The sequence below is a fragment of the Leptonotus elevatus genome, chromosome 1 (assembly GCF_054856555.1).
Source record: "Leptonotus elevatus isolate MCC_2025b chromosome 1, RoL_Lele_1.0, whole genome shotgun sequence".
NCBI lineage: Eukaryota > Metazoa > Chordata > Actinopteri > Syngnathiformes > Syngnathidae > Leptonotus > Leptonotus elevatus.
Genome location: NC_141239.1, coordinates 36,611,232 through 36,636,561, shown reverse-complemented (window position 1 = coordinate 36,636,561; position 25,330 = coordinate 36,611,232). Strand labels below are relative to the sequence as shown.

Sequence of the window (25,330 nt, the reverse complement as noted above, 5' to 3'; positions counted from 1 at the left end):
AAACGACTACGACACGGCTATCCGCCATTGTTGTTGACAGACTAAAGGTTCGCGAGCAGTCACGCGAGAATTGGCGCATACGTTATCAATCTGCGACAATGCGTCGTCATCGAGCTGCATGCATTACGTCATCACTGGAGACGGAAATCTTTCTACTCTGGAGCCCGGTTTCAAAAGTGATCGGTTTCAAAATCCGAAACTGCGCCGTTATGTGGACGAACGGCCTAAACGGTAAGAAACTTGTGAGGATACATTGAAACTGGCTTTCGTGTGGACGGGGCCTAAGGCACACATGTGCACTAATCATGGTGTCTTATCAGCATCTTGATATGGCACACCTGTGAGGTGGGATAGATTATCTCGGCAAAGGAGAAGTGCTCACTATCACAGATTTAAGCCCCATCCACATGAAAGCCAATGTATCCTGACAAGTTTCTTACCGTTTAAGCCGTTCGTCCACATGACGGCGCGGTTTCGCAGCTTGAAACACATCACTTTTGAAACCGGGTTCCAGAGTAGAAAGATTTCAATACGTGCCCCGTACACGTCCGTCTGGACACCTTATGCAGGATACTCCTCCAGCGATGACGTAATGGCCGCAGCTTCTGTGTGCGAGATTTGTCTGAGGAACGAAGCCGGCTTTGCTTCCGTCTGGACGGGGCCCTAGACTGACTTGTGAACAATATTTGAGACAAATGGTGATATTGTGTATGTGGAGGAAGTTTTAGATCTTTGAGTTCATCTCATAAACAATGGGAGCAAAAACAAAAGTGTTGCTTGTCTGAGCAATGGTAGAAAAATGTACATCTTTTTATATAGTGCTTTAATTACACCACATGGTGCCCAAGCGCTTCACAATGCCTCACATTCACCAGCAGTCAGCTGCTGCCATGCAGGATGATGCCAGGTCCACTGGGAGCAAACCAGTGTTTAGTGTCTTGCTCAAGGACACTACAGCATGGTCACCAGGGGTGGGGATCGAACCCACAACCTCTTGAATGGGAGACGACCACTCTCCTACTGAGCCTTACCACCCATGGTGTTGGTGGACTTTATTTTATTATTTTTTTACATTCTCTCTGTAGTCAATGTCTGGCCTTGCCTGCTGACGTGTTGCTACAGTTATACAATCCCAGCAAAGCAGTGCTTTTTGAAATAACAACAGAATTGAAATGTCAGTCAAAAGCTTCCTGTGGTGAAATTGCCGCTGAGTGATTTCACCTATTTGCCCATTTTATTAACAGCGCAAATACATTTTTTCTAACAAGTCCGAGTTGATTAAGTACAAGATGTACTAAATACATTCTGAAGCCAGGCAACACTACTCCTTATTCACAAGTCACTTTAAAGAGACATGATTGCTGTAGTTCATGAGTAGAGGTGGTGATTGCGTATAGTACCATACAAGAGCAAGAAATTGTGAGAAAGAAAAAAAGACAGAAACAAAGCAACTCGCTGTATCCTTGAAAGCTTCTTTTAATATTTAGAAACTGCAGAGCACTGTGACCTGTTCACACTACAGTAAGTTGGTTGTTACAGACAAATGTCAGTGGAGTTACCTCCATCACTTCAATTGCACACAACTTGAATAAAAAATGTTCGTTAGTAAAATGACAATTACACCAAGGACAACAGAAAAGTTAGTTTAATGTCTGCCATCATATTTACACACAACCAACTGACAGTATAGTCAAGTACCAACTGTCATCTATACACCTCGCTGCTCATCTTTTAAATGGGTCGATTCAGGAATCGAATGGCAGAATTGTTTGACCTCTCCATTGTCACACAATTAAATTAAATGACATGTAATGTTCTCTCTTTTGCTTTTCAAAAACATCCACTCAGTGTGATATTTTCAATCACTGTAAGCATCATTGCACATTGGTTTCTTTTAGGAGTTTTGATAAATCAACATATTGTTTCACAAACTCATGTAAAACCCTTTAGCAGTGGATTTCATAAGCAAGCTGTGATCCAAAAAGGAGACTCTGACTGAGGAAGACCTCCTCTGGGTCCGTGGTTAATGGCCCCTCGCCGCCATCTCCTGGATTCCTCCTAACCTCCATTCCTCCTGACCTGGACAGGGTCTGAATCACTTGATGATCCAGGAAAGCTTCTTTCATGCTCTTTTGTTGGACATAGCCTCCAATCATGGGACATCTCACCGAAGCAGACCCAACTGGCTTTGCACGGTTCAGCACGTACATCTCATGGCCGTGGTCGTCGCTGTATTCCTCCAGCTGTGCGAAAGTGGTGGGTCCATCAGAGTAATCATTTACATAGATGATGCTCTCTTCTTTGCTGGTACAGAAGGATCCCACTTCTTCTTTATGGTATTGCTGGTGACGGGTGTAGATCATAATCAAGAGAAGAATGGCTGTAAGTCCTAGTAAGGAGATGCCAACAGCGATGGCCGTCTGCGTGGCCGGGCCAAGAGCACTAAAGTCCATGCTGTCTTGCTCATAAAGTGGCTCCTGGCTAACATCCACAACCTTCGGTTGGTAGAAGGAATTCGATGAAGACGAAACAGACGAGTGGGTGTTTAATTGAGGCCAGAATTGGGACGAATATGAGGATGAGGACATATTGACCGCTAAGTGAAATGTAACCCTTGCCACACCACCGGGGTTCCATGCCTCACATTCATAACGACCAGCATGTGCTACTGTCACATTGCTGAGGAAAAGCATGCCGCTGCCCATGTCTGGGTCGAAGCTGTCTCTCTCACCGCCCTCCTCGGTCCCACGCACAAGCCCATTGAGACCTCCAATCTTTATCCCCCCACTGCTGGGAAGGGCCGTCACAACTCCTCCAACGCCAGGTCGGAATAGTTCACCATTAGGCCCTAGTTCTTGAACCAAGCCTCGCGGGGACAACTGGGCCTTGCCATTGGAAGATTTTTTCCAAGTCACTTGAGGCTGAGGATATCCTGAAGCCTGACACGAGACTCTGAGGCTCTCCCCGAGCGTTACAGTTAGATGGCTAGGTTCAAGTTGTACAACAGGGGGGATGCATACCAGGCTGTTTGGAGCCACCTCTCCCAGGCTGAGGTGGGAAAGGCGAGGTGGCTCCGAGCACATTAACCGACGCTGCTCGGCAGTGCTCAACAGCCGCTGCCCGTCCTCGCTGATCCATGTCCTTAGCCAGCCGAGAGCACAGTCACAACGCCATGGGTTTTCTGGAGGATGAGAATGAAGACAAAAAAATTATTATTAGAATGAATGAAATTTCATACTCACTGTTTACATCATCTGACTGAAAGGGTTATGGTTAAAATTTGTGCGCTAATTTAAAGTTCCTTTAATGCCACACATTTTTTTAACGCATGATTAATGACCGCCCCTTACTTGTAAAGCCTGTACTGGGGGAATCTCAGTCACAACGCAGCAGACACGTTCACGTCCAAATTTTGCAGTAATTAATCTAATAATAATGCATATATTTGTGGAGACTGGGGTCAAGTTGTATTTTACAATTTTAACAATGTGCAGAATTTTACAAGTTCCTTTATGTCAAAGTATTCCGTAAGATAGCTTTTAAAAAGAAAAGAAAAATGCACTGAGTTGTCACCAAGTCTCACAAATGCAATTATGCCATCTAATGGCAGAAAAATTACTTCAACACAAATCAATACATCGTTTTAGTTTCTACTCAATTTTATTAATTGTTATGAAATTACTGTATCAATCACTAAAAGATGCAGCCATATTTCTATTAGTTTAAGATTTTTTCCACTGTTAAGAAGAGTATGAAAACTATAAAAATATTTGATTGTACATTCAGAAAATATATCAAATTTGCGATGAATCGTGAGTTAACTATTGAAGTCATGCGATTAATTATGATTACAAATTTTAATTGCCTGACACCCCTAGTTTATCTACGTACGGTCGTACGCTCACGTATACGATTGTTGGTACAAAGCATTTTTTAACCTGATACTGCTAATTATTTGTTTTACCAAGTACTTATTGAAATCCATATTTGGCAACAAGAAGAAAATACGTAGTTTCGAAATCAAAGGTGATCAAAAGTGAAAAACAGAGCTTCCGCTATATAAGGGAGGCAGTATGTAACTGTGGATGCTTTCAGGAGAAAAGTTGTCAAAGAGAACATTCTTTTATCTTCTTATTACTTGATCTTATTATGAAGACATGCTTTGTGGTTAGGATTAAACTGTTGCTATGGTAGCACCCAGAATAAACTCATTGCGAGGCTGCCATTGTTTCCAAGCTGGCAGACGTTTTTGGCATGTCTAAACTGTGTTAGTGGCTTCTGAATATTCCCCCTTCACATTTTTTGTATTAGTCACTTTTTGATGAAACGTAATGCCAAGAGCTCAACCAAAAAATATTATCAAACAGTAATTTTACTTTTGCAACAGTTTCACAAGATTTTATGTTATTTGTGATTCCATCATTGTTGAACTAAATGACTAATAATGCGTATTTCGATTCTGACTGTCTTCGAACCTGTGACTCGGAGCACCTGTAGGCTGACAAGTGGTTGGAGTAATGAGGCTCCCAAGGTGTGGAGGTGATTTTGACTGAGATCCAGTAGAGCCAGAGATGACAATCCAGACAAAGCTTTGTCTGCCAGTACCTCTATGCTGTTCTCTTGCAAGTGGAGTTCCTGGAGGCGCTGCAAGGACAGTACACAAAATGACAAATGTGAATAGAAGTGAGCAACACACAAGACAAAATGAGCCATCAACAAATGATCACAGGCGAATGAAAGCTACTCCATGTCCTCATAAACCCACCTGCAAACCCCTGAAGGTGTTGTCCTGGACTCGAGTGATCTGGTTGCCTGCAAGGTAGAGGATCCGAAGATGCTCCAGACCCTGGAACATCTCTGGGGTGACCAGATGGATGAGGTTTCCATTGAGGGCAAGCTCAAGTAACTGTCCCTGACTGAGAAAAGCTCCCGGTTCCAGAGCTGAAATGCTGTTATTTTGAAGGTACAAGTAATGGAGGCTGCCCAGTCGGGTCAGATCTTGAAGACGAATATGCACAATCGCATTGTCCTGGAGGAACAACGTCTGTAGGTGACATAGGGAAAAATTAATCAATCAACATCAATCAGTAAGGGTTTGATTTATAGAGGGTAAGTGAGATAGGATTTGTTTTTCTTCTGAATTCGTTTTTTAGGGGCAGAGTGTTCTGCATTCCACTGTATATGGCATATCTAAAGGAACTTTGCTATACGGAGTCAGACCCATACTGTAAAAAAAAAAAAAAACGTTACATTTTTGGGGGGTAAATTTCCGGCAGCTGAGGCGCCCCAAAAAATACAGTGAAATAACAGAAACTTATTCTTACTTCTTATAAAAAAACATTTTTCCCTCATAATTAAACGTTTTTGCCTTATTTTCAGGTTGTTTTTAATGTCGAATTAGAAACATTTTCACATAAAAAAAATAAAATAAACAAACCTAGAAATATAATAGGTAAACATTGTATTACGAATGGTAATGCTTAAAATTACAGAAATAAGCTATTATTAGTTGTTTATAAAGAGGTTTTTTAATAATATGTTTCTGTATATGACACAAAAAAATAATGTGATTTTTCTTTCAAAACATGTCAAAAAAACTAGATATTGGGTTTAAAATAGAAAAAGTTTACTGTTATGGTAATTAATTTATATAGCATTTTTCCACCTTAGGAGGCTCTTAAACCACTTTGCATTTTGACTACTCATTCACCTTCTGATGACACAGAATTAGGAGTTCAGTATCTTGCTCAAGGATACTTCAACAAGTTCACAAAGTGGATTGAACCCACAACCTCAGGGATAATAGAGGACCACTCTACCGCTGAGCCACGCCGCCACTGTTTTTAGATCACATGAAATGTAAATTTTGTTGGCAGTGCTAATGCCCCAAAGCAGAGGCCCCATCCCTAAGACCAATTCTTTGCCTTGCATATTATTCACCCTCTCAAGCTTTCCCCCTTCTCTATATATCATTAGATGTCCTTTCAAAATAAATGTTACACTACCTATAGGACATTACAGTAATTGTAGTTATTTTCAATTAAAAAAACACTCAATTAACAAATAATTTATTATAAAATTACCATAAATTTTAATTTCTCAGTCATTTTAAATGTTTTTTTCCCTTTTTTCCAGAGTTTTGAAGTTGCATTTTACAGTTATTCCCTTAAATAGCAGACAAATATTTGTGAAATTAAGATTATTTTGTGAATATACATTAAGAATATATATATTTCTAATAATTTTTGGGGGGTAAAAGAACCGTTTTCACAGTTACATGTTATTTTACATTCAGTATATAAAATCACGGTCTATTTTTGAAAATTGAATATTTTTAAAACAATGTGTCAAATAATATAAAAATTGAAATTCTTTTTTTTTTTTTTTTTTTACATTGCATCATTATATTATTTTGTCAACAAAAAAAAAAAAATCTAAATTAATCAGCACCACTTCTGAAAAAGAACCATAAGGGAAGTACAACAATAGAGACTTTGTGATTGAGGTTAATGGGAAGAGTTATTGGACACATGGTTTCATCAATATTCATGAGCGGTCTTAATACTGGGGGCCTGAACCCATGGTGTAAAGACGGGCTGATGTTAAACATCTTGTTGACAGATGATCAGAGGGTCACTTACTTTGCTAGAATGAATAGTTGCGCCCCCCCCCCCCCCCCACCAACACCCCCCATCCCCCCTCAAGCTTAAGATGGTCACGGCAAAATGATCAACCACAATCATTTCATGGGATGCCTGATATGTTGATGGAGGTTCGTTGCAAATTCAACGTAGTTGTCCAACTGACCTCAGTGAACGAGGGCACACCCTGTGGGATTTCTTTGATTCCAAAAGAGCCACACTCCACCGTGAGACTGTAGCAGCGGCAACCGGAGGGACATCCCAGGCAAGGTTGGGAAACTAAAGCCAGGATGATCAGGACGCATGTGGACAACCACAAGACGACCATGGTGGACGAGCAACTGAGGAAACATCGAGAAAGGAGAAGCATAAACTCAATGCATCACTTGTGATTTCTTCTGTAACGACAAATTGACTTCATTTGAATGCAGTGTAATACAAGACAAACATGAACATCATCTGCATAAATATTGACTGCACACTAATGAGATACTCTAATGAGAACTAGTAGAGTCTAATAAAAATGACTGACCTTTAACCTTGTACAGCTCAATAAACTATGTATGTATATACCACTTTGAATTCAGTGCAATTCATCAGCCAAAAATAATAAGCACGTTGTTATTATTATGCCTACTAATGGGTTGGGGTAAGGACTTTAAATGTTGAAGAAAAAAAAAAGTCAACATTATCCTCCTAGTAATGGGAACAAAACAAATATTAATTTACATTGAATAATGTTATTACAAAAAGCCAACTATACATAGAACATAGTACATTGTAACCAATGGAAGGCTATAGTGGTTGACTCCAAACATGGTTTGACCCAGCTCGGGCACGTCTTACTTATTACATTGTCCATTTATGCATGGACTGGTGTAGGATTGTGCATTGCCTGCGTTGAGGTTCATCAAATTGCAAAAAAGGACTGATAAAACTCCAGATTGGGAGAGCTTATCTAACAAAAGGGCAACAGCTACGACGCTGACCTTATTAAAGATGTGATGAAAAACGTTGTACTTTCACTTCAATGACTTCGCTTGGTCTTTTTAGCACACGCACAAAGAAATCACTTTGTATCGCTTCAATAGTAGCGTGAGGACACAGCTGCACAATACGCATGTTCATTGTTCACTACGTTGTCATCAAATGATTTTTTCCTCCCTCTCCATATTCCTGCAGCAACAGCACATTGGGTTCAGTTTTACCTCTGTAAACTCTCAAGCCATACGCAATACGCTTACGTATATTAGGGATACAACAATATCAAAATCTTAAATTCATGGTACTGTACGTTATTATTGCGTAATTGTTAAAAAAAAAAAATTGGGGGGTACAATTTCCGTAGTGCGGCTGTGCCCGCTTGCACGGTGTTATGTTTTGAGTTGGCTGAGCCGCTCTCAGTATTTGTTTTTGTTGCAGCTGCTGACTGACCACTGGGGGGAGCCATGGCCACCCATGCACCTGTTCTGGGTTTTGTGTTGATTAGCCTGAGTATGTAAGGGAAGCTGAGAGTACACCTGTTTGTCAGACTAATCCTCTTGCTGATCCCCTTTGCCCAACTCGTCTCGACCTCCCGAATACACGTTTCCTTGACCTTGTCATTGATTCTCGTCTCACCTCAATCTTGAGGTTGTTTGTTTTTTGTAAGTATTCCTGTTTCGGTAGTTTTTTATTCTTGCATTTGCAAACTCTTTTTGTTAGATCTCTCCGTGTTAGGTGATGTGCGTTTTCAGTTGTTCGTTATTCTTGCTATTGCAAGCTTTTTTTATTTTGTGAACTCATTCACTCCCAGCCATTTTCACGGAAGAAACCCCCCTCACTGGATTTTGACTGATTTTGCAAGGTCCACAGAATACTCTGTTCTATTGCTATAAAAACATGGAACCTAACAAAATAAAGATTAGGGTCTCTTCTTTCATCAGGAAAAAAGTATATTTCTATCTGTTTCAGTTTTGTAGCAATTAGTATTAGAATATAGCTTAGTTTCATCATTATTCACCTATTTAAAACACTGGGAAAAAGAGCTTGTTGCAACATGGTCCTGGCTGATCTCTTATACTCTGCTGTTTTGGGGACAGGGGACCGCAGCACTGCTCTATACTGCGGCCCCCAACCGATGGCACCCCCACAAGCCCCCCCCCCCACAAGTTGTGTGGTGTATTAAAATTGGAGGGGAGTTGTAGGGTGAAGACGGTGTTTCCACCCTACCCCACCCCCCAAAGTGTGTTATGTGCCCTATATGTCTATAAAAGTGTATTGTGCAAACCTAGTGTAGTGCGTTAAGAGGAGTGACCAGCGGGGCCCTCCCCAACCGGGCGGGGGCAGGAGGCGCACCGGCCCACCAAGCCCCCACCCACCCCACCAGGACCCCGGCGGGCATATGGGACCCGTCCGGCGGGGCGATAGGGCTCGCCCCCCGGATACTGGGTCCCGCCCGAGGCGCCAGGACGCCCACTGGAGCGGGGCGGGCACGACATCAAACCCCAGCCACCCCCGCCGGCCCCCGTAGCACCGAGACCCGGGCCATGGATGGAGCCCCCGGCCCAGGGGAGGGGAAGGAAGGCGTACCGGGGAGGGGGAAGGGAGGGGGGAAGGAGACGACAAGAAGGGCAGGGGGCAGCGGCAGGGACGCAGAGAGAGGGGGAGAGGAGGAGGAAGGGTGACGAGGGAGAAGGGACAGGGAGGCGGAGGACGGGCGGGGAGAGGCGAGGAGGGAGAGGCAGCAAGGGGGAGGAGAGAGGGAACCACCGGGCACCCCGGCGGCCCACAGGCCCCGAACCGCGTCGCCGGGCCCAGAGCGACGGACCGCGCCGGAACGGCGCCGCCCCCGACACCAGGGAAAGCCCCGCAACGCAGCACCCCCCAAGAGACCCAGGGAACGGCCAAGACGCAGCCGCCACCCAGCAGCCAACAGAGGGGCAGACCCGCCCACGCCCAGCCAGGGGGGACAGCACCCACAGAATTAACCCACTGGCATGCCGTGAATCCGAATATCAACCCCTGGTGCCCATCGGAGGTGAATCCGCTCGATCCCGCTGGCAGCAGCCGGGTTCCTGACTATAGAAACACAACCATTAGTTACAAATTGCCTAATACAGAAACATCAATGCAAGTTATAACGCTGCTGTGGCTCTCGCTAACAGGCAGAATTAAGATCCAAGTTTAGGTTAAAAAATTCTATATACGTAGACCATGTTTCTTTAAATTTTGACATTTGGTTTTTATTTGAGGCAGATATTTTTTCCATTAAAATATGATTTATGAGGAGGTTAGACCATTGGTCGATATTCAAAGTTTGTTTATTTTTCCAGTTAACAAGAATTGTTTTTTTTGCGATAGTAAGGGCTAAAAGTATAGATTGAAATTGTTTATGTGGTAAGTCAATTGTTGTTAAGTCACCTAGCAAACACAAGTTTGGAGAGAACGGTATCCTACAGTCCAAGACAGCGGAAAGTTTTTCTAAGACTTTAGTCCAGAAACACATAACCGGAGTACATAACCATAAAGCATGAAAATAAGTGTCTGTAGTGTTTTGTAAACACTGGAGACAAATGTCGGAGTCTGAGAGTCCCATTTTCTTCATCATATATTGAGTAATGTATGTTCTGTGAATAATTTTATATTGGATAAGTTGTAAATTTGTGTGTTTTGTCATTTTAAAAACGTTTTCAAACGTTCGGGATTACTGTTTCTAATCTAGATGTAAAAGCCTTAGTGATAATTTTAATATCAGTGTTAATTAGTGAAATCGGACGGTAACTTGATGGAAGGGTGGGGTCTTTTTCTGGCTTTAATAAAAGTTTAATTGCTGCTGTATTCATGTGTGGGCGTATGTGACCATTAGTTTTAATTTCTGTTACTACTCTTAAGAATAGTAGAGCAAGCATTGACCAGAAGTGCTTTAAAAATATAGCCGGATAACCATCCGGGCCGGGTGCTTTGCCATTTGGCATACTATCTAGAGCACTGTACAACTCGTTTATAGTAAGTGGTGCATCTAACATATCTTTATATTCAGTAGTTACCTGAGGTATATTTAAGCTACTGAGGAATGCCTCAATATGCTCTGGGTTAGGTTTATTAGTTTCTGAGTATAGGTTGTGATAATAATTATAAAAAATTTGATTAATTTCTTCTGGTGATTGTGTACATTCACCAGTTGTCCCTTTAATAGCCGTTATAAGCGATTTTTCCCGATTACGTTGAAGTTGGTTTGCAAGAAATTTACCTGATTTGTTATTATATTCAAAGTTGTTGTATCTCAATTGTTGTATTATAAACTCTGTCTTTTTAGTTAACATATCGTCTAACTGTATTTTTGTATTTTGTAAGTCAGTCCATATTTGGTTATTTGGGTTTATTGCGTACTCATCCGTCAGTTGTTTAATTTTATCTTCCAAGTCTTTTTCTAATTTTTGATCCTGTTTCTTTTTATAAGATGAATATGATATAATTTTACCTCTAATTACTGCTTTCCCAGCTTCCCAGAGAAGAGCTGGAGATAGGTCTGCTTTAAGACACTTCTTTATGTCAGAAGCTGTATCAAAGCCTATATGCTCTAGCATAAAAAAAACCCCATAAAAAACGTGGAGTATTAAAGTATTAAAAAACATATTCATACATTTTTGGGTTTGAAGGAGTTAAATGTTAGTGTGCCTCTTTTGTTTGTTAGTCCTAGCATTTGCAAGTGTACTATTATATTTTGCAGCCGTGTAGTTGAATAAACCTTGTTAAACTTGATTTGCTTGTCCGTGTTTTTGGGATCCTCACACTTGAATATAACACATGAGTGTCTCCAAAAAACCTGCACAGATTAAGACCAAGCCTAAATTTGGGCACAAAAATAAAGCCCCAAGTCTCATCTCTATTAAGAGAATGAACAATGAACTGTATGTTAATATTTCACGTTATATTTATAGAGCATTTATGAGGATAGCCTGGCGAGAGTAATCCATTGTGGCCTACATCAATTGTACAGTCATCAGAGAGACACTTCAGAATAAAAGCAAAACGTGGCGTAATTGTTCCATAGACAAAGAACAAAATTTTTATTTTAAATAGGCCCTTGGAATGTCATTTAATTTTTTTCAATGTTTTCAGAGAGAGAGAGAGAGAGCAAGAGAGAGAGAGAGAGAGAGAGAGAGAGAATTTTAATTGCTTTGATTCACAATGAAAATGTCACAGGGCGCTCATAGAGCAGCGATAGTTTGCCCCAGGCTAAGAATAGACACCGAAAAGGATGTATCGTGCCTGTAGATGTTATTAGACAAGGAGCAAAACAGAACAGTGACATAGTGGTAAGTATATCTGACACACAGTCTGGAGAACCACATTTGAATCAACATCTCCCTTTGTATGTGCAGCATGCACCTTTTGTAGACTAAATAGTCCAAGTGTGCCCTGTGATTGACTTGAGACCAGTCCAGGGTGTACCCCGCATCTCGCCCAAGTCAGCTGGAATAGGCTTCAGCTACCCGTGCCCCTAATGAGGATGACATGGCATAGACCTTGTATGTATGCAAGGCTCAACATCAATGCAAAAGATATCCTGCTTGGCAGAGATTTGGGATTTAATTTTGCCCTCTTTTCAGTGATTGTGTTCTCAAAAACAAAAAGAAGATGACAAATCAAAAAAAAAAAGATGTTCAGTGGCTTTTCTAAATCAACAGTGCTGACCCTACTTTTTTCTCCCTTGCTGTGTTTATTCCTCTGTTTCACATATACCCCTGCTTTGATTCTCATTTTTTTGTGATGCTGATGTTGGGATTTCAGCAGTGAAAGGTCAATTTGTTCATTTCAATTTCAGTAATCCTCTGCGGTACACGCGTAATCTGCACAATCAGATGCTTGTTAGCTAAACCGCTCTCAGCAGTGTTGATGTTTTGACAGAGAGGTCTCTGTTGTTTGCTTTTAAAAATGAGGTCATCTGTATCTTTCCACCGACAGTGTGAAAATGTAATGGGAGGATTTGAGCTTAATGTTGTGTACTTAGATCTGCATGTTAAAATCAACCATTAAAACCGCCTAGAGCAGATATTAGTTCTCAAATGCCGAAGGAAATCAAATCAAAACAGCACGATAAGTGTGTCCACAATTTTTCATATTGCACTGGACTACTGAACAGCTTAGAGTTTGTGACTTTCTGAAATCGCCATTACTTATTCGCAGTGGAACATGAAAGTCTAACATAATCTGTGCCGGGGGGGTTGGTTGAATACATTTTTCTATTACCGGTAATAGAAATAATGGAAGAGAAGATAATTTTTACAGGGTCCAGTTATTGCCATCGCAGAACTTATATGAACTTAGTAGGCATTTTATAAAAAAATTTAAACAATTCAAAAGAAGTTGACCACTGCTCAGATAAAACATAACATTGATGTGGTGAATGGTGAAGTGAAGAGGGAGGATCTTCCTCTAATCATTATTCAAACGTGAGCACTTCCATGTCTACGTCAGTGACGGATGCGCGCATTTTCGGTGAGTGCTGTATGATGTTGTTGCGTCGGCCTCGGCTGTGTGCTGTATGCGGCCGAATGGCAGCCCCAGCCGAAATCCGAAGGCCGACGCACACGATAAGAAAAAGAGGGCCGCTGTTTTACTTGTCGGATCGTAAATCAGATGTACCAGGTCAGACGTAGGATTCAATTGGAGAAGAGACAGAGAACAGACTCCCAAAAACAAAGTCCGGAGACCTCGACTTGGCTGTAGACACAAGGGGCTTTGTTGAAAAGATAAGATGAGATCTTCCATTCTGCGCAGAATGGAACAGAAATCTCTCAAACAAAGAGATGCACGAATTTTTATATCAAAACACAAATCCTTCCCCTTTCTTCGATAAGAGGTGTGACATCATGATATAACGAATTTTATTGGTATTTGGAAATACAGTACAATATGAATGTCTTTGGCCACAAGAGTGCGCCACAGGATTACATTTTAACTTTGTGCTGTTTTATTTGTGACCATTGGGGGGAACTATGGTTCCACGAAAAACTTAGGCACATAACCTTTAACCGACTTCAGAGTTGCCCTCCGCGTGAACTAACAGTACTTAGCTAGCGCACGTGCAGCTGCCTGATCGTGCATTTTGTTCCGTTCCGTTCCGTTCCGTCTTCAATTCCGCTAATCCGGGGTCGGGTCGCGGGGGCAGCAGCTTTAGCAGGGAAGCCCAGACTTCCCTCTCCCCAGCCACTTCAGCCAGCTCCTCCGACGGGATCCCAAGGCGTTCCCAAGCCAGCCGTGAGACGTAGTCTCTCCAGCGTGTCCTGGGTTGTCCCCGGGGCCTCCCGCCGGTAGGACATGCCCGGAACACCTCCCCAGGGAGGCACCCAGGAGGCATCCGAACCAGATACCCGAGCCACCTCAACTGGTTCCTCTCAACTTGGAGGAGTAGCGGCTCGACGCTGAGTCCCTCCCGGATGACCGAGCTTCTCACCCTATCTCTAAGGGAGAGCCCGGCTACCCTGCGGAGGAAACTCATTTCGGCCGCTTGTATCCGGGATCTTGTTCTTTCGGTCACGACCCACAGCTCGTGACCATAGGTGAGGGCAGGAACGTAGATCGACCGGTAAATCGAGAGCTTTGCCTTTCGGCTCAGCTCCTTCTTCACCACAACGGACCGATACAGCGTCCGCATCACTGCAGACGCTGCACTGATCCGTCTGTCGATCTCCCGCTCTAACCTACCCTCACTCGTGAACAAGACCCCAAGATACTTGAACTCCTCCACTTGGGGCAGGATCTCATCCCCGACCCGGAGAGGGCACTCCATCCTTTTCCGACTGAGGACCATGGTCTCGGATTTGGAGGTGCTGATCCTCATCCCAACCGCTTCACACTCGGCTGCGAACTGGAGATCACGGCTTGAAGAAGCCAACAGCACCACATCATCTGCAAAAAGAAGAGATGCAATGTTGAGGCCACCAAACCGGACCCCCCTCAACACTCCGGCTGCGCCTAGAAATTCTGTCCATAAAAGTTATGAACAGAATCTGTGACAAAGGGCAACCTTGGCGGAGTCCAACCCTCACAGGAAACTAATTCGACTTACTGCCGGCAATGCAGACCAAACTCTGACATCGGTCGTACAGGGACGGAATAGCCCGTATCAGGGGGCCCGGTACCCCATACTCCCAAAGCACCCCCCACTGGACTCCCCGAGGGACACGGTCAAACGCCTTCTCCAAGTCCACAAAGCACATGTGGACTGGTTGGGCGAACTCCCACGCACCCCCAAGGATCCTGCTGAAGGGTGTAGAGCTGGTCCACTGTTCCACGGCCGGGACGAAAACCACACTGCTCCTCCTGAATCCGAAATTCAACTTCCCGACGGACCCTCCTCTCCAGCACCCCCGAATAGACCTTACCTGGGAGGCTGAGGAGTATGATCCCTCTAAAGTTGGAACACACCCTCCGGTCCCCCTTCTTAAAAAGGGGAACCACCACCCCGGTCTGCCAATCTAGAGGCACTGTCCCTGATGTCCACGTGATGTTGTAGAGACGTGTCAACCACGAAAGCCCCACAACATCCAGAGCCTTTAGGAACTCCGGGCGAACCTCATCCACCCCCGAGGCCCTGCCACCGAGAAGCTTTCCAACCACTTCAGTGACTTCGACCCCAGAGATAGGGGGGCTCACCTCAGAGTCCCCAGACCCTGCTTCCTCAAAGGAAGGCGTGTCGGTGGAATTGAGGAGGTCTTCGAAGTATTCTCTCCACCGATTCACGACGTCCCGAGTCGAGGTCAACAGCACCCCATCTCCTCTATACACAGTGCTTTTTTTTCTTGCTTTTTTTTAAACTTTTTTTTTCTCTCTCTTTTTCCCTATACACAGTGTTAATGGCGCACTGCTTTCCTCTCCTGAGACGCCGGATGGTGGGCCAGAATTTCCTCGAAGCCGTCCGGAAGTCGTTCTCCATGGCCTCACCGAACTCCTCCCATGTCCGAGTTTTTGCCTCAGTGACCACCGAAGCCGCATTCCGCTTGGCCAGCCGGTACCTGTCAGCAGCCTCCGGAGTCCCACAGGCCAAAAAGGCCCAATAGGACTCCTTCTTCAGCTTGACGGCATCCCTTACCGCTGGTGTCCACCAGCGGGTTCGAGGATTGCCGCCCCGACAGGCACCAACCACCTTACGGCCACAGCTCCGATCGGCCGCTTCAACAATGGAAGCGCGGAACATGGTCCACTCGGACTCAACGTCCCCCGCCTCCCCCGGGACAATGGAGAAGCTCTGCCGGAGGTGGCCGTTGAAAATCTTTCTGACAGGGGATTCTGCCAGACGTTCCCAGCAGACCCTCACAATACATTTGGGCCTGCCTGGTCGGACCAGCATCTTACCTCGCCATCGGAGCCAACACACCACCAGGTGGTGATCAGTTGACAGCTCCGCCCCTCTCTTAACCCGAGTGTCCAACACATACGGCCGCAAATCCGATGACACGACTACAAAGTCGATCATCGAACTGCGGCCTAGGGTGTCCTGGTGCCAAGTGCACATATGGACACCCTTGTGCTTGAACATGGTGTTCGTTATGGTCAGTCCGTGACGAGCACAGAAGTCCAACAACAAAACACCGCTCGGGTTTTGATCGGGAGGGGGGGGCCGTTCCTCCCAATCACGCCCCTCCAGGTCTCACTGTCATTACCCACGTGAGCGTTGAAGTCCCCCAGCAGAACGAGGGAGTCCCCAGGGGGAGCGCTCTCCAGCACGCCCTCCATGGACTCCAGAAAGGGTGGGTACTCTAAGCTGCTGTTCGGTGCATAAGCACAAACAACAGTCAGGACCCGTCCCCCCACCCGTAGGCGGAGGGAGGCTACCCTCTCGTTCACCGGGGTAAACCTCAACGCACAGGCACCTAGCCGGGGGGCAATGAGTATGCCCACACCTGCTCTGCGCCTCTCACCGTGGGCAACTCCAGAGTGGAAGAGGGTCCAGCCCCTCTCGAGAGGATTGGTACCAGAACCCAAGCCGTGTGTGGAGGTGAGTCCGACTATATCTAGTCGGAACTTCTCAGCCTCGCACATCAGCTCCTTCCCTGTTAGAGAGGTGACATTCCATGTCCCCAGAACTAGCTTCAGTAGCCGAAGGTCGGACCGCCAAGGACCCCGCCTTTGGCTGCCACCCAACTCACTGCACACCTGACCCCTTTGGCCCCTTCCACCGGTGGATAGTTTTCAACTGACAAATATTGCGTCACAATCCCACATATTCCTTTAAATTCGCATAGTTAACAAGATTCTCCAGCAAAGGAGGCTGGTGTTTATTTATTCATTGTTTTTTTACTATTAACAGCGAGCAAACTAGATCCGTCAATGTGAAGCCTCGAAAAAATACACGACTGAGCACCGACGAAGCAGGTTTTCTTTTTTCTTTTTTTTTCTTTCTTTTTTTCTTTTTTCTTTTTCTAAAAGAGCTCAGTATTGTTCATTCGGTAATGTCATCATCATTGCTCTTTTATTATTATTATTTTTTTGTATGTGCGTGCGTGCGTGCGAGTGTGTGTGTATTCGTTAGCTCACCAAAAACCTATTGGAAAAAATCCCATACCGTTCACCTAAACCGAACACCTCCGTCAGGAGACCCGAGGGGACCAAAGAAAACAAAGGAAAGTGAAATCCAGCACCGACCAGACACCACCGGGCCACCAACCAGAAATCTTCACCAACCCCAGAAACATCTAAATTCCAACAAATCCCAAAAATCAGGGAGACCTCAAGAGACCAAAGGAGAGACTGAGGAAAGGAAGGAAGGACAAACGAAGCAGAGTGAGATCCACAGACACCAGCCTCCACCGATTCAATGACCTGAGGAAGAAGCAGATTGTGTCTGAGTTTCGATAGATGCTGGTGTGGTGGATCTGGCATGCATGAAAATCTCCACCAAAGAGGGGAGCCGTCGATCCCCGCCAGGACAGAGCAAGCGCAACACCTCAGGGCCCCCCATGCCGCGGCAGCGCCAAAGGACGACCCCCGGGCCCAGCCAGGGCCCCCGGCTGGAGAGCAAACCCAGGAGCAGGAGCGCCCCCCACCCCAACACGGCCCGCGCCCCCAACCCAACGCAGCAGGACGGGCACTGCATCTGTGTGTTGCCATTGCTGCTGGTCTGCCTCATCTGTTGTTATGGTAACTGATGATAGGGGGGAAGTGTGCTCGCGGGACCTTAAAGCCAGGCACACTTTCTGTGAGCTTAGGCAAAAAAGCTGCATAGAAATGCGAGCTGTCATTCCTTCTGGAAAACTGCTCGCAGGAACTTCAGCTCTGTGATGACCGGGAGACAAATTTGAAATTCTCTTTCATTCCTACTTGTTCCTTTTTTTGGGCTGAAACTTTTTCTTTTCGTTACACATTCTCTCTCTCTCTGACTCTACCGACTCCCAGGCTCCCTCAACGATTTCTCTGAAAGCCTCCATCATATTTCCGTCCCACATTTCTGACCTCTTTCTTTTCTCATCGCTCGCCCTTGTGGCCTGACTGACAGGTGCTAAATCATTTGTCTCACGGCATCCTTTTGTCCACAAACACACTAAGGTCAAGGCGAGCTGGGACCACACTCTGCCGCGAACCATTAAAAAAAATAAAAAATAAAAAATCTGAGTTTGAGTGATAGTCTCGACCATACATACAAAAACCCAAGCATGTGAAAGCCCATAAACATGCAGCGCACATACTGTACAAGGCAGCCTTTGCGTTACAGTTTGACAGACACTTCAGATAACACACACACACACACACACACACCCACACACAGACTTGCACATCACGGCTGACGTTATTCTCCAACACAAATCAGATCCGAAGAGATGGACATAGACACAGCAAACACACTCACACGTGTTTGTCGGTCAGCGGTCAAGGAAGCCTTCTTTATTTTTCACACTTCTACTCTGGCAAAACGAGCCATTGATTTGAAATTGCCCTTGTAAATAAATATATGTGATAGAGAGAGATAAATGAGTGCCTAATGTTTATAGTTCTGTGTGTGCATGTGCCTTTTAAATTTAAATTTCTGTTTGAATTGATGCCTTAGAGAACGTGCAGGCACAATAATTTGTATAGGACGCATGCGGTTGTTGTATTTTATTTGATAGTTTGTTGGGTTGTTTTTATTTGTAGTTATTGAAATTGAGTCCTTGAAGTCTCAGTCTCACATTACTATTCAATAGAAGCATTGCTTCCTATTAAAGACGTTAGACATTCGGAATATATTAAACATACAACGTAATAGGATGAATCAGCTGGATTTCATTGCCGTTGATTCTACAGCTTTTTAATCATCCTCATGGATGAATGGATGGAACATTACTCTGCGATGTCCTTTAAATCCACTCTTTTGTAGAGTTTGCGACCAAAAGAAACAAAGCTCATGCACATACAGTATGCAGTGCCACAAAATGTCTACTCTCAACTTTTGATAGTGACTCACAGTTCCCCAAAACAATTGTTACAAAACCTGAAACCTGCATTTTGTTTTATCTTCAAATTGTGGACAAACAGCAAACGGATTGATGGATGGATTGCTTTTCAAGCACATTCCTTTTGTTTCAACCAACTAAGTGGTATTTTAACACCAACACCAAGTATGCTCAGTCAACAAGCGTATACTCTATGGGTGCTATTTAGTGTATTTTAAAGTGATGTGACCTTCTTACCCATGGGCATAGACTTGACGAATGTGTCCGCATGCTTGGATATATCAAAGCAACTGCCTTATTGCGGCAGTCATGGCAAGTCTATCGACCAATACAAATTGGTGTGACAGTGATGGGATATGTATATTGACATTAGAGCTGTCAAATGATAATTTTTTTAAAATCTGATTAATCACATCCTAATTGAAAAGGCTTTTTATCAACATTTTTCCCGCTAAATTTGTCAAGCACCTGTTATGCCTTAATTCTTTCGACATTTAATGTTATGAGGACGTCTTCAACATGTTTTGATCCACTGTACGCTCTCATCCTCCTCTTTTTCTAATCAGTTAATTACTTGCATAATTTAAAATGAAAACAAAAAAATGACCCCAATGTTTTGACATGAACATATATTCTGAATGGCATACGCAAATAGTTATTAAATGTTTACTTGAATGCATGGTGTTGTGTTTATTACTCAAACACAACCTGTGCTACCTTTAACGTAACCAACTTTGATAGATAGATAGATAGATAGATAGATAGATAGATAGATAGATAGATAGATAGATAGATAGATAGATAGATAGATAGATAGATAGATAGATAGATAGATAGATAGATAGATAGATAGATAGATAGATAGATAGACAGACAATCCTGAATGTCATCCTCTCCAATTTTGAGTTTAGTGTTCTACTGTTCTCACATTCGACATAGGATAGAATCTGACTTTTTGGAAAACTGCTACTATTGACATGAGCTGTAAATAGCGGTTGTCACAGCCATATTGTGCCTCGTTGATGTGTCCCCTGAGAATAGAAAAGTACCCTGTGAGCCAGTGTCTGCACGGACAAAATGGGTGAGAGAGTACACAGTCGGGTTTTTTTGGGCAACGAAATGTTCCACTGATGTGACAAACCTGACTGTCGCCCCCAGAGGCAATCATCAGATCTCCCTTATTCCTCACGGTGTGCGAAGTAAGTTTAGACAAGTTAGTAAAATAACTTTGATACAGTAAATCACACCAGTTAAGCTGGATGTGACACATTTCTTGTAAAATCTCCTATTTTATGTCTTGCAACAAAACGGACCCTTGTTTGTTATACCGAGTGACTTATGCCCATGGCTGCACATAAGCAGTGTGCCGGTGCAAATGAGAACTGGAAATTGAATATTGCGCCCCAGTTCAAGTCTGCCACTGCGTGTTTGCGTACTAACATTGCAGCTCAGTTAGTCAGCTTGACTGTGGTCACAGTGACTGCTTCTGAGAGCCAACTTCAAAATAAAAGCTAAGTAAGGCATTAATATCCACATACTACTTTATTTTTTTTAAGATGACCCTCGCAGCGTGTTGTTTATATGAACAACCATTGTGGCGGCAAGCTTAACTATGCTGGCTACTCGCTAATGGCTTCCTTGCCCCAATATTCCCTAAATCTTTAAGTTCATCCGTAAAGTCAGGGAAAAAATGAGCTCCAAACAACAACCTGTGGTGGTCATTTGAGAACCACGCCAACATTTTTATGTGCACCCTAGGGTATGATGCTTTTGTTGCTGACTTTTGTTGTTGAGGACGAGCTTGAGCAAGTGAAGAGGTAGCATTTTCTATTATTCAACTCCCAAACGCCTGTGGGCTAAACACAACAACAACAAAACAATTTCTCCTATCTATGGAAGGTAATTCCACACAATCTCTTATCGACTGTTTGACATTTGTGCAGCCACAGGCAGGACAATGACGTGGCATCATTACTGAAGTCTTGACAAATGACCGCCACAAGATGGCGGACACCTTGACGTTTGATCAGTCCTTCAGACGGGGCTAGTTGTATCACTTTTTATACTTTTAGATATTTCTTGTAATCAATACATCATATATAAACAAAATGTAGACCAGATGAAAGACCAAAGTCTTAGGTATATTTTTGTATTCATGCCATTTTCATCCATCAAGCCATCAAATAGAGGGAGTGAACATGTGACATGTTGCCCCACCAATGGGTAAATTGTCACACCATATGGGGTAAGGTGTCACACGGGATTTTGCAACTAATAAAACAAGGACAAAAATGTCCTTATTCTCCTGTTTTTTGTTGTTTGTTTTTACAGCCAAAGAAATTGTTTATCATTGATCTTGAAAATTTACCATATAGTCAAGAGCAAACTGTAACAAAAAATATTATGAAATATATTAAAGTCCTTAGGAACTGCTGGCATGTAGGTCATAACTCTCAGCCTCAAATGCCTGTTTTGCTACCCTTAAACTGGAAATTTGAAATTAAATTGATTTAAAATGAATAAATAAAGCATTTTGGTTCATAGATGGATGGTTCATCATAAAACTTACCCTAGTCCTGACATGTGGGCATACTGAAGTTCCAACAACTGGAAAATCCATTTTTAAACAATGAGATAAAACCTGGCAAACTAATTTCCTCACTCTTCAGACGAATCATCTGAAGAACATTTCTGGCATACGTAAACAGAGTTGCCAGAGGTGCATTTTTCATTGGCCCTTTCTTTGCATATGTGACAACAAACCCCAAAATGACTGAGACAAGTTGCCCCAAAATACCATGTTGGCTAATATTTGCTCTAGTTTAAAGTTAGCTTAAAACTGAACAGTGATTGAGGCATGACAAGATGCCTGAATCTCTCTAACGAGTCCACATGATTTGCTGGTAGAATTTCTCTCTATGTACTACGACTGTTTCAAAATATATGTAGTTTAAAATGTTTACTTTGGGTTGTGCAAAACAGATAACTGGCACTCATCTCAGCTCACAATGCGCTATTCTCTTCTCAGACAGTACACAATCCCTGACCATTTAGATGAAGAAAACTAGTATTCCACTTTTTCGTTGCGTCCTCTGGTGGAGAAAAAAATTGCAATGTGACAACTTACCCGTGATACAACTAGCCCCGGCCTCCCCTAAGTTGTCATTATATGTTTTCAAGTAGATACATGTTAAAATATCCTTTATTCCTCAAGACAGTCATGTTAAGAAAAAAAGTCATAATTAGTGAGTTTGTATGCCACTTTCCAGTGTTATTTCATAGACACATACATCAGTTTTGAATAAAGTCTCTTGTATGAAATTTAACTGTCATGACTTCCTGCTCTATGTCACCTTTCTGAAACCAATACAACTGTTTAAGTGTCAATGTCCTCAACATTCTCCCACATAAAAGCATCCTTGCTGTTTAAATGATAAGAATGATTGACATAATCGATTAAAGCAATTCATTTTCATTTGTCGCTCTGTAGAATTTGCGGGTCGACACAATCTTTATATCTTCTTCCTACTTTATTTTCATCAGTGGAGTTGCAGTCGGTCCCATTGTTTTGTGCCCATTCTTGTCTGAGCCGCAGCGTTTCTCACTGTAATTGATGGATGACATCTGACAGGATGGAAGATAGATGAAGGGACGTTACATCCTCCTCCTTTGAGAAGCACAAATATCCCTTTCATTTTATATTTTGCTTAAGGCATTCACCCTGATCAATTTACATGTATTTCTGATTCTGTCAAGCTCAAAGCATTATTGTGCAGTTGCAGCTGTCTGAATCTAAACTGTAAATATGCTTCTTTTTATGGGCCCTCTGTTGACAGTACAGCCGTTACTCAAACAGCAGTTTGAAGTGTGTGCAAAGTGTGTCCAAAAATGAAATTGAAAACTATGCTCCAATAACAATTTTATTGCACTCTGCAGCATTTCAGTTAATAGCGAATACACAATACTATGCGCGGGAAATGATTGAGCTCTAATGGATTGTACTTCCAAGTTACCATGGAGGTGACAGCAGCTGCCAGTGCCAGTCTGCCAGACATACAGTTTGTCAAATAACGCTATCATCCAGCCTGTGGTGAATAGTTGCGCTGTCTGCTCTAAATGCTGAAAAGTATTATTCTCCCTAATGCCGTTCTTATTGGAGTTGACTTTCTCATTCTTAAATCTTTCGGGAACCGGTTTGCCTGACATTGATTTCAGTCTTCACTGTGTGGCAGACACAAGCACATAAAAAATGGAAACATCAACATTCAACTTGCTTGCTATATAGATCTGTTCACATGAGACAACACCACCCAACCCCCTCATCCCACACCTTCCATTTCTGAGTTAGACAAACAGAGTCCTATCCAAGGGCCTGCTGTTCGGCCCCATGTCCATGCCTCGAATAGCAATTAAGCAGAGTCATATGCATACCCACTGTGACATTAGCCATGAAATGGCACAACTTAATGCTGAGAATGAGAAAACATGACCTGCAGAACATTTACTGTGTAGGCTTTGAATTACATATAATCATGTCAATTCACATGTGTGGTGCGTTGTGCTGACTTTCTGTACAGTTTTCTAAAATTAAGTTAGATCCATTTACTGCTCAACAAATTTGTCTTTAGCACATTCTTTTGCAAGACACGGCTGCTTTTATCACAAGCCATTATACATATGCATTACTACTAGATAAAAAAAAATCGTTTTTAGGTTGAATTAGTTTGCATGTATTGAAATTGATTGATCACAGATAAACCTGCAATTGGGGTACATGTATCAAAAGGCTTTATCTGTACTTCAAGTTAAAATGTTCACACAATAAAAAAAAAAACACTATTGGACTTTAAGGTAACAGGTCCAGGTGTTTTTGAAAACTGCACAAATGTAATACCAAAAGAGGGCATGTGACAAGTACTCCGTTGTTCAACTATGTTTCTAATCAAGAATTCTTCTTTATTTTAGCATTTTTCTCACTTTGTAATTCCTTAATGATACAGTAGTCACATAAACAGATATTTTGCACAACAACTATAATAATAATAATAATAATAATAATAATAATAATAATAATAACACGCCTAGGCTACAAATAAAGCACAGAAAAACAACACACGTTCAGTTAATCCATCTAAACGATGCTGTTACGCCCCCGACCCCCGCCCCCCACCCCCATCCCACTGTAACACTATGACCAAGCCATCCCTCATCAATTGCAACCTACCGATTCTCAGCGTGAAGGGTCCTCGCTCCGGCCACTCAAACGCCGACAAAAGCAGGCATTCTAAGGAAAGAAAGTCCCGTTGAAATCCGCGCAGACGGCACTGTCATATGTTGGCCGAGTTGGCGATTATATTCCACACAGTGGGAGCTCGTCCATTGGAATTGGACGCAGGCAGAAAGCAGCTGATGTGCGCCAATGCCGGACGTCAGCGCTGCTGGAGATGGTCGATTGAGTCTTTTGACTTCCCCGCCTCCTTATGTTGCGTTCTTATCTCGCCCACTGTTTGATATTATCTTAAAATAATAACGAACCTAACTCATCTTTTTTGTGTTTATACATTTTCTCCTTCTCGACGAGAGAGAGAGCGAGAGAGAGAGAGAGAGAGAGAGAGAGAGAGAGAGAGAGAGAGAGAGAGAGAGAGAGAGAGAGAGAGAGAGAGAGAGAGAGAGAGAGAGAGAGAGAGAGCGTGAAAGAGAGGGGCGGGCACTATTAATTCTCTGTTGTTGTTTTTTTCATTCATCATTTTAAAGCATGGATTTATGTTCCACTTAACCTGGAGCGTTACTCCCTGGCTTCATTTAAAACAACTTCGACACTCCAGCCTCTGCATTCAGGCTCGGAGGAAGCGTGCCTACATCCGCAGTTGGCTCTGTTTTTATCCTTCGAATATGCATTTCATATCTAATACAAATAGGGATTAAACTACTCAACAGCTTTAATAAGTAAAATGCACCGTATTAATTAAACAATTCATACAGTTGTGGTTCACAGCTATGCAACAACAGGTACAGTGTCGCATGGAAGCATATTGTTTGAGGGTTTTGTTTACCTTGAGCGAGAATTCTGCCAAGCAAAAAGACTGAAAGCAATTTTCTTGGTGGCAATTCTGCACCTGCAAGCCAGCTGAAATGGTAGGCTATATGTTGTAAAGTTTACGTAATTTTAACTCGTGAAGTGTAATTTTAGCATTTTCAGTGTAAATGGTGAAACACTGACATTCAAACTAAAGAAGAAAAGACTGAAGTCTTAAAGTTTGGTATTTTCAACTG

General features: G+C 43.0%; 1 protein-coding gene across 1 annotated transcript; it reads right to left on the bottom strand.

Annotated features, from left to right (window-relative positions):
- Positions 1–1,460: 1,460 nt before the first annotated feature.
- Positions 1,461–24,640, bottom strand: lrrc24 (leucine rich repeat containing 24). Its single transcript, XM_086077439.1, has 5 exons — positions 24,282–24,640; positions 6,808–6,982; positions 4,766–5,044; positions 4,476–4,644; positions 1,461–3,181 (listed from the first exon to the last, which is right to left on the bottom strand). The coding sequence occupies exons 2-5, from the start codon at positions 6,967–6,969 to the stop codon at positions 1,947–1,949; spliced, it is 1,845 nt and encodes a 614-aa protein (XP_085933565.1). The 5' UTR covers positions 6,970–6,982; positions 24,282–24,640; the 3' UTR covers positions 1,461–1,946.
- Between the last annotated feature and the right edge of the window lie 690 nt (positions 24,641–25,330).

Coding starts and splice junctions, on each gene's coding strand:
- lrrc24 (XM_086077439.1), bottom strand. CDS start 6,969: ATGGTCGTCTTGTGGTTGTCCACATGCGTCCTGATCATCCTGGCTTTA. Junction 4,645..4,765: donor ACACCTTCAGGGGTTTGCAG/GTGGGTTTATGA, acceptor CTGTCCTTGCAG/CGCCTCCAGGAACTCCACTT. Junction 3,182..4,475: donor ACAGGTGCTCCGAGTCACAG/GTTCGAAGACAG, acceptor CTCATCCTCCAG/AAAACCCATGGCGTTGTGAC.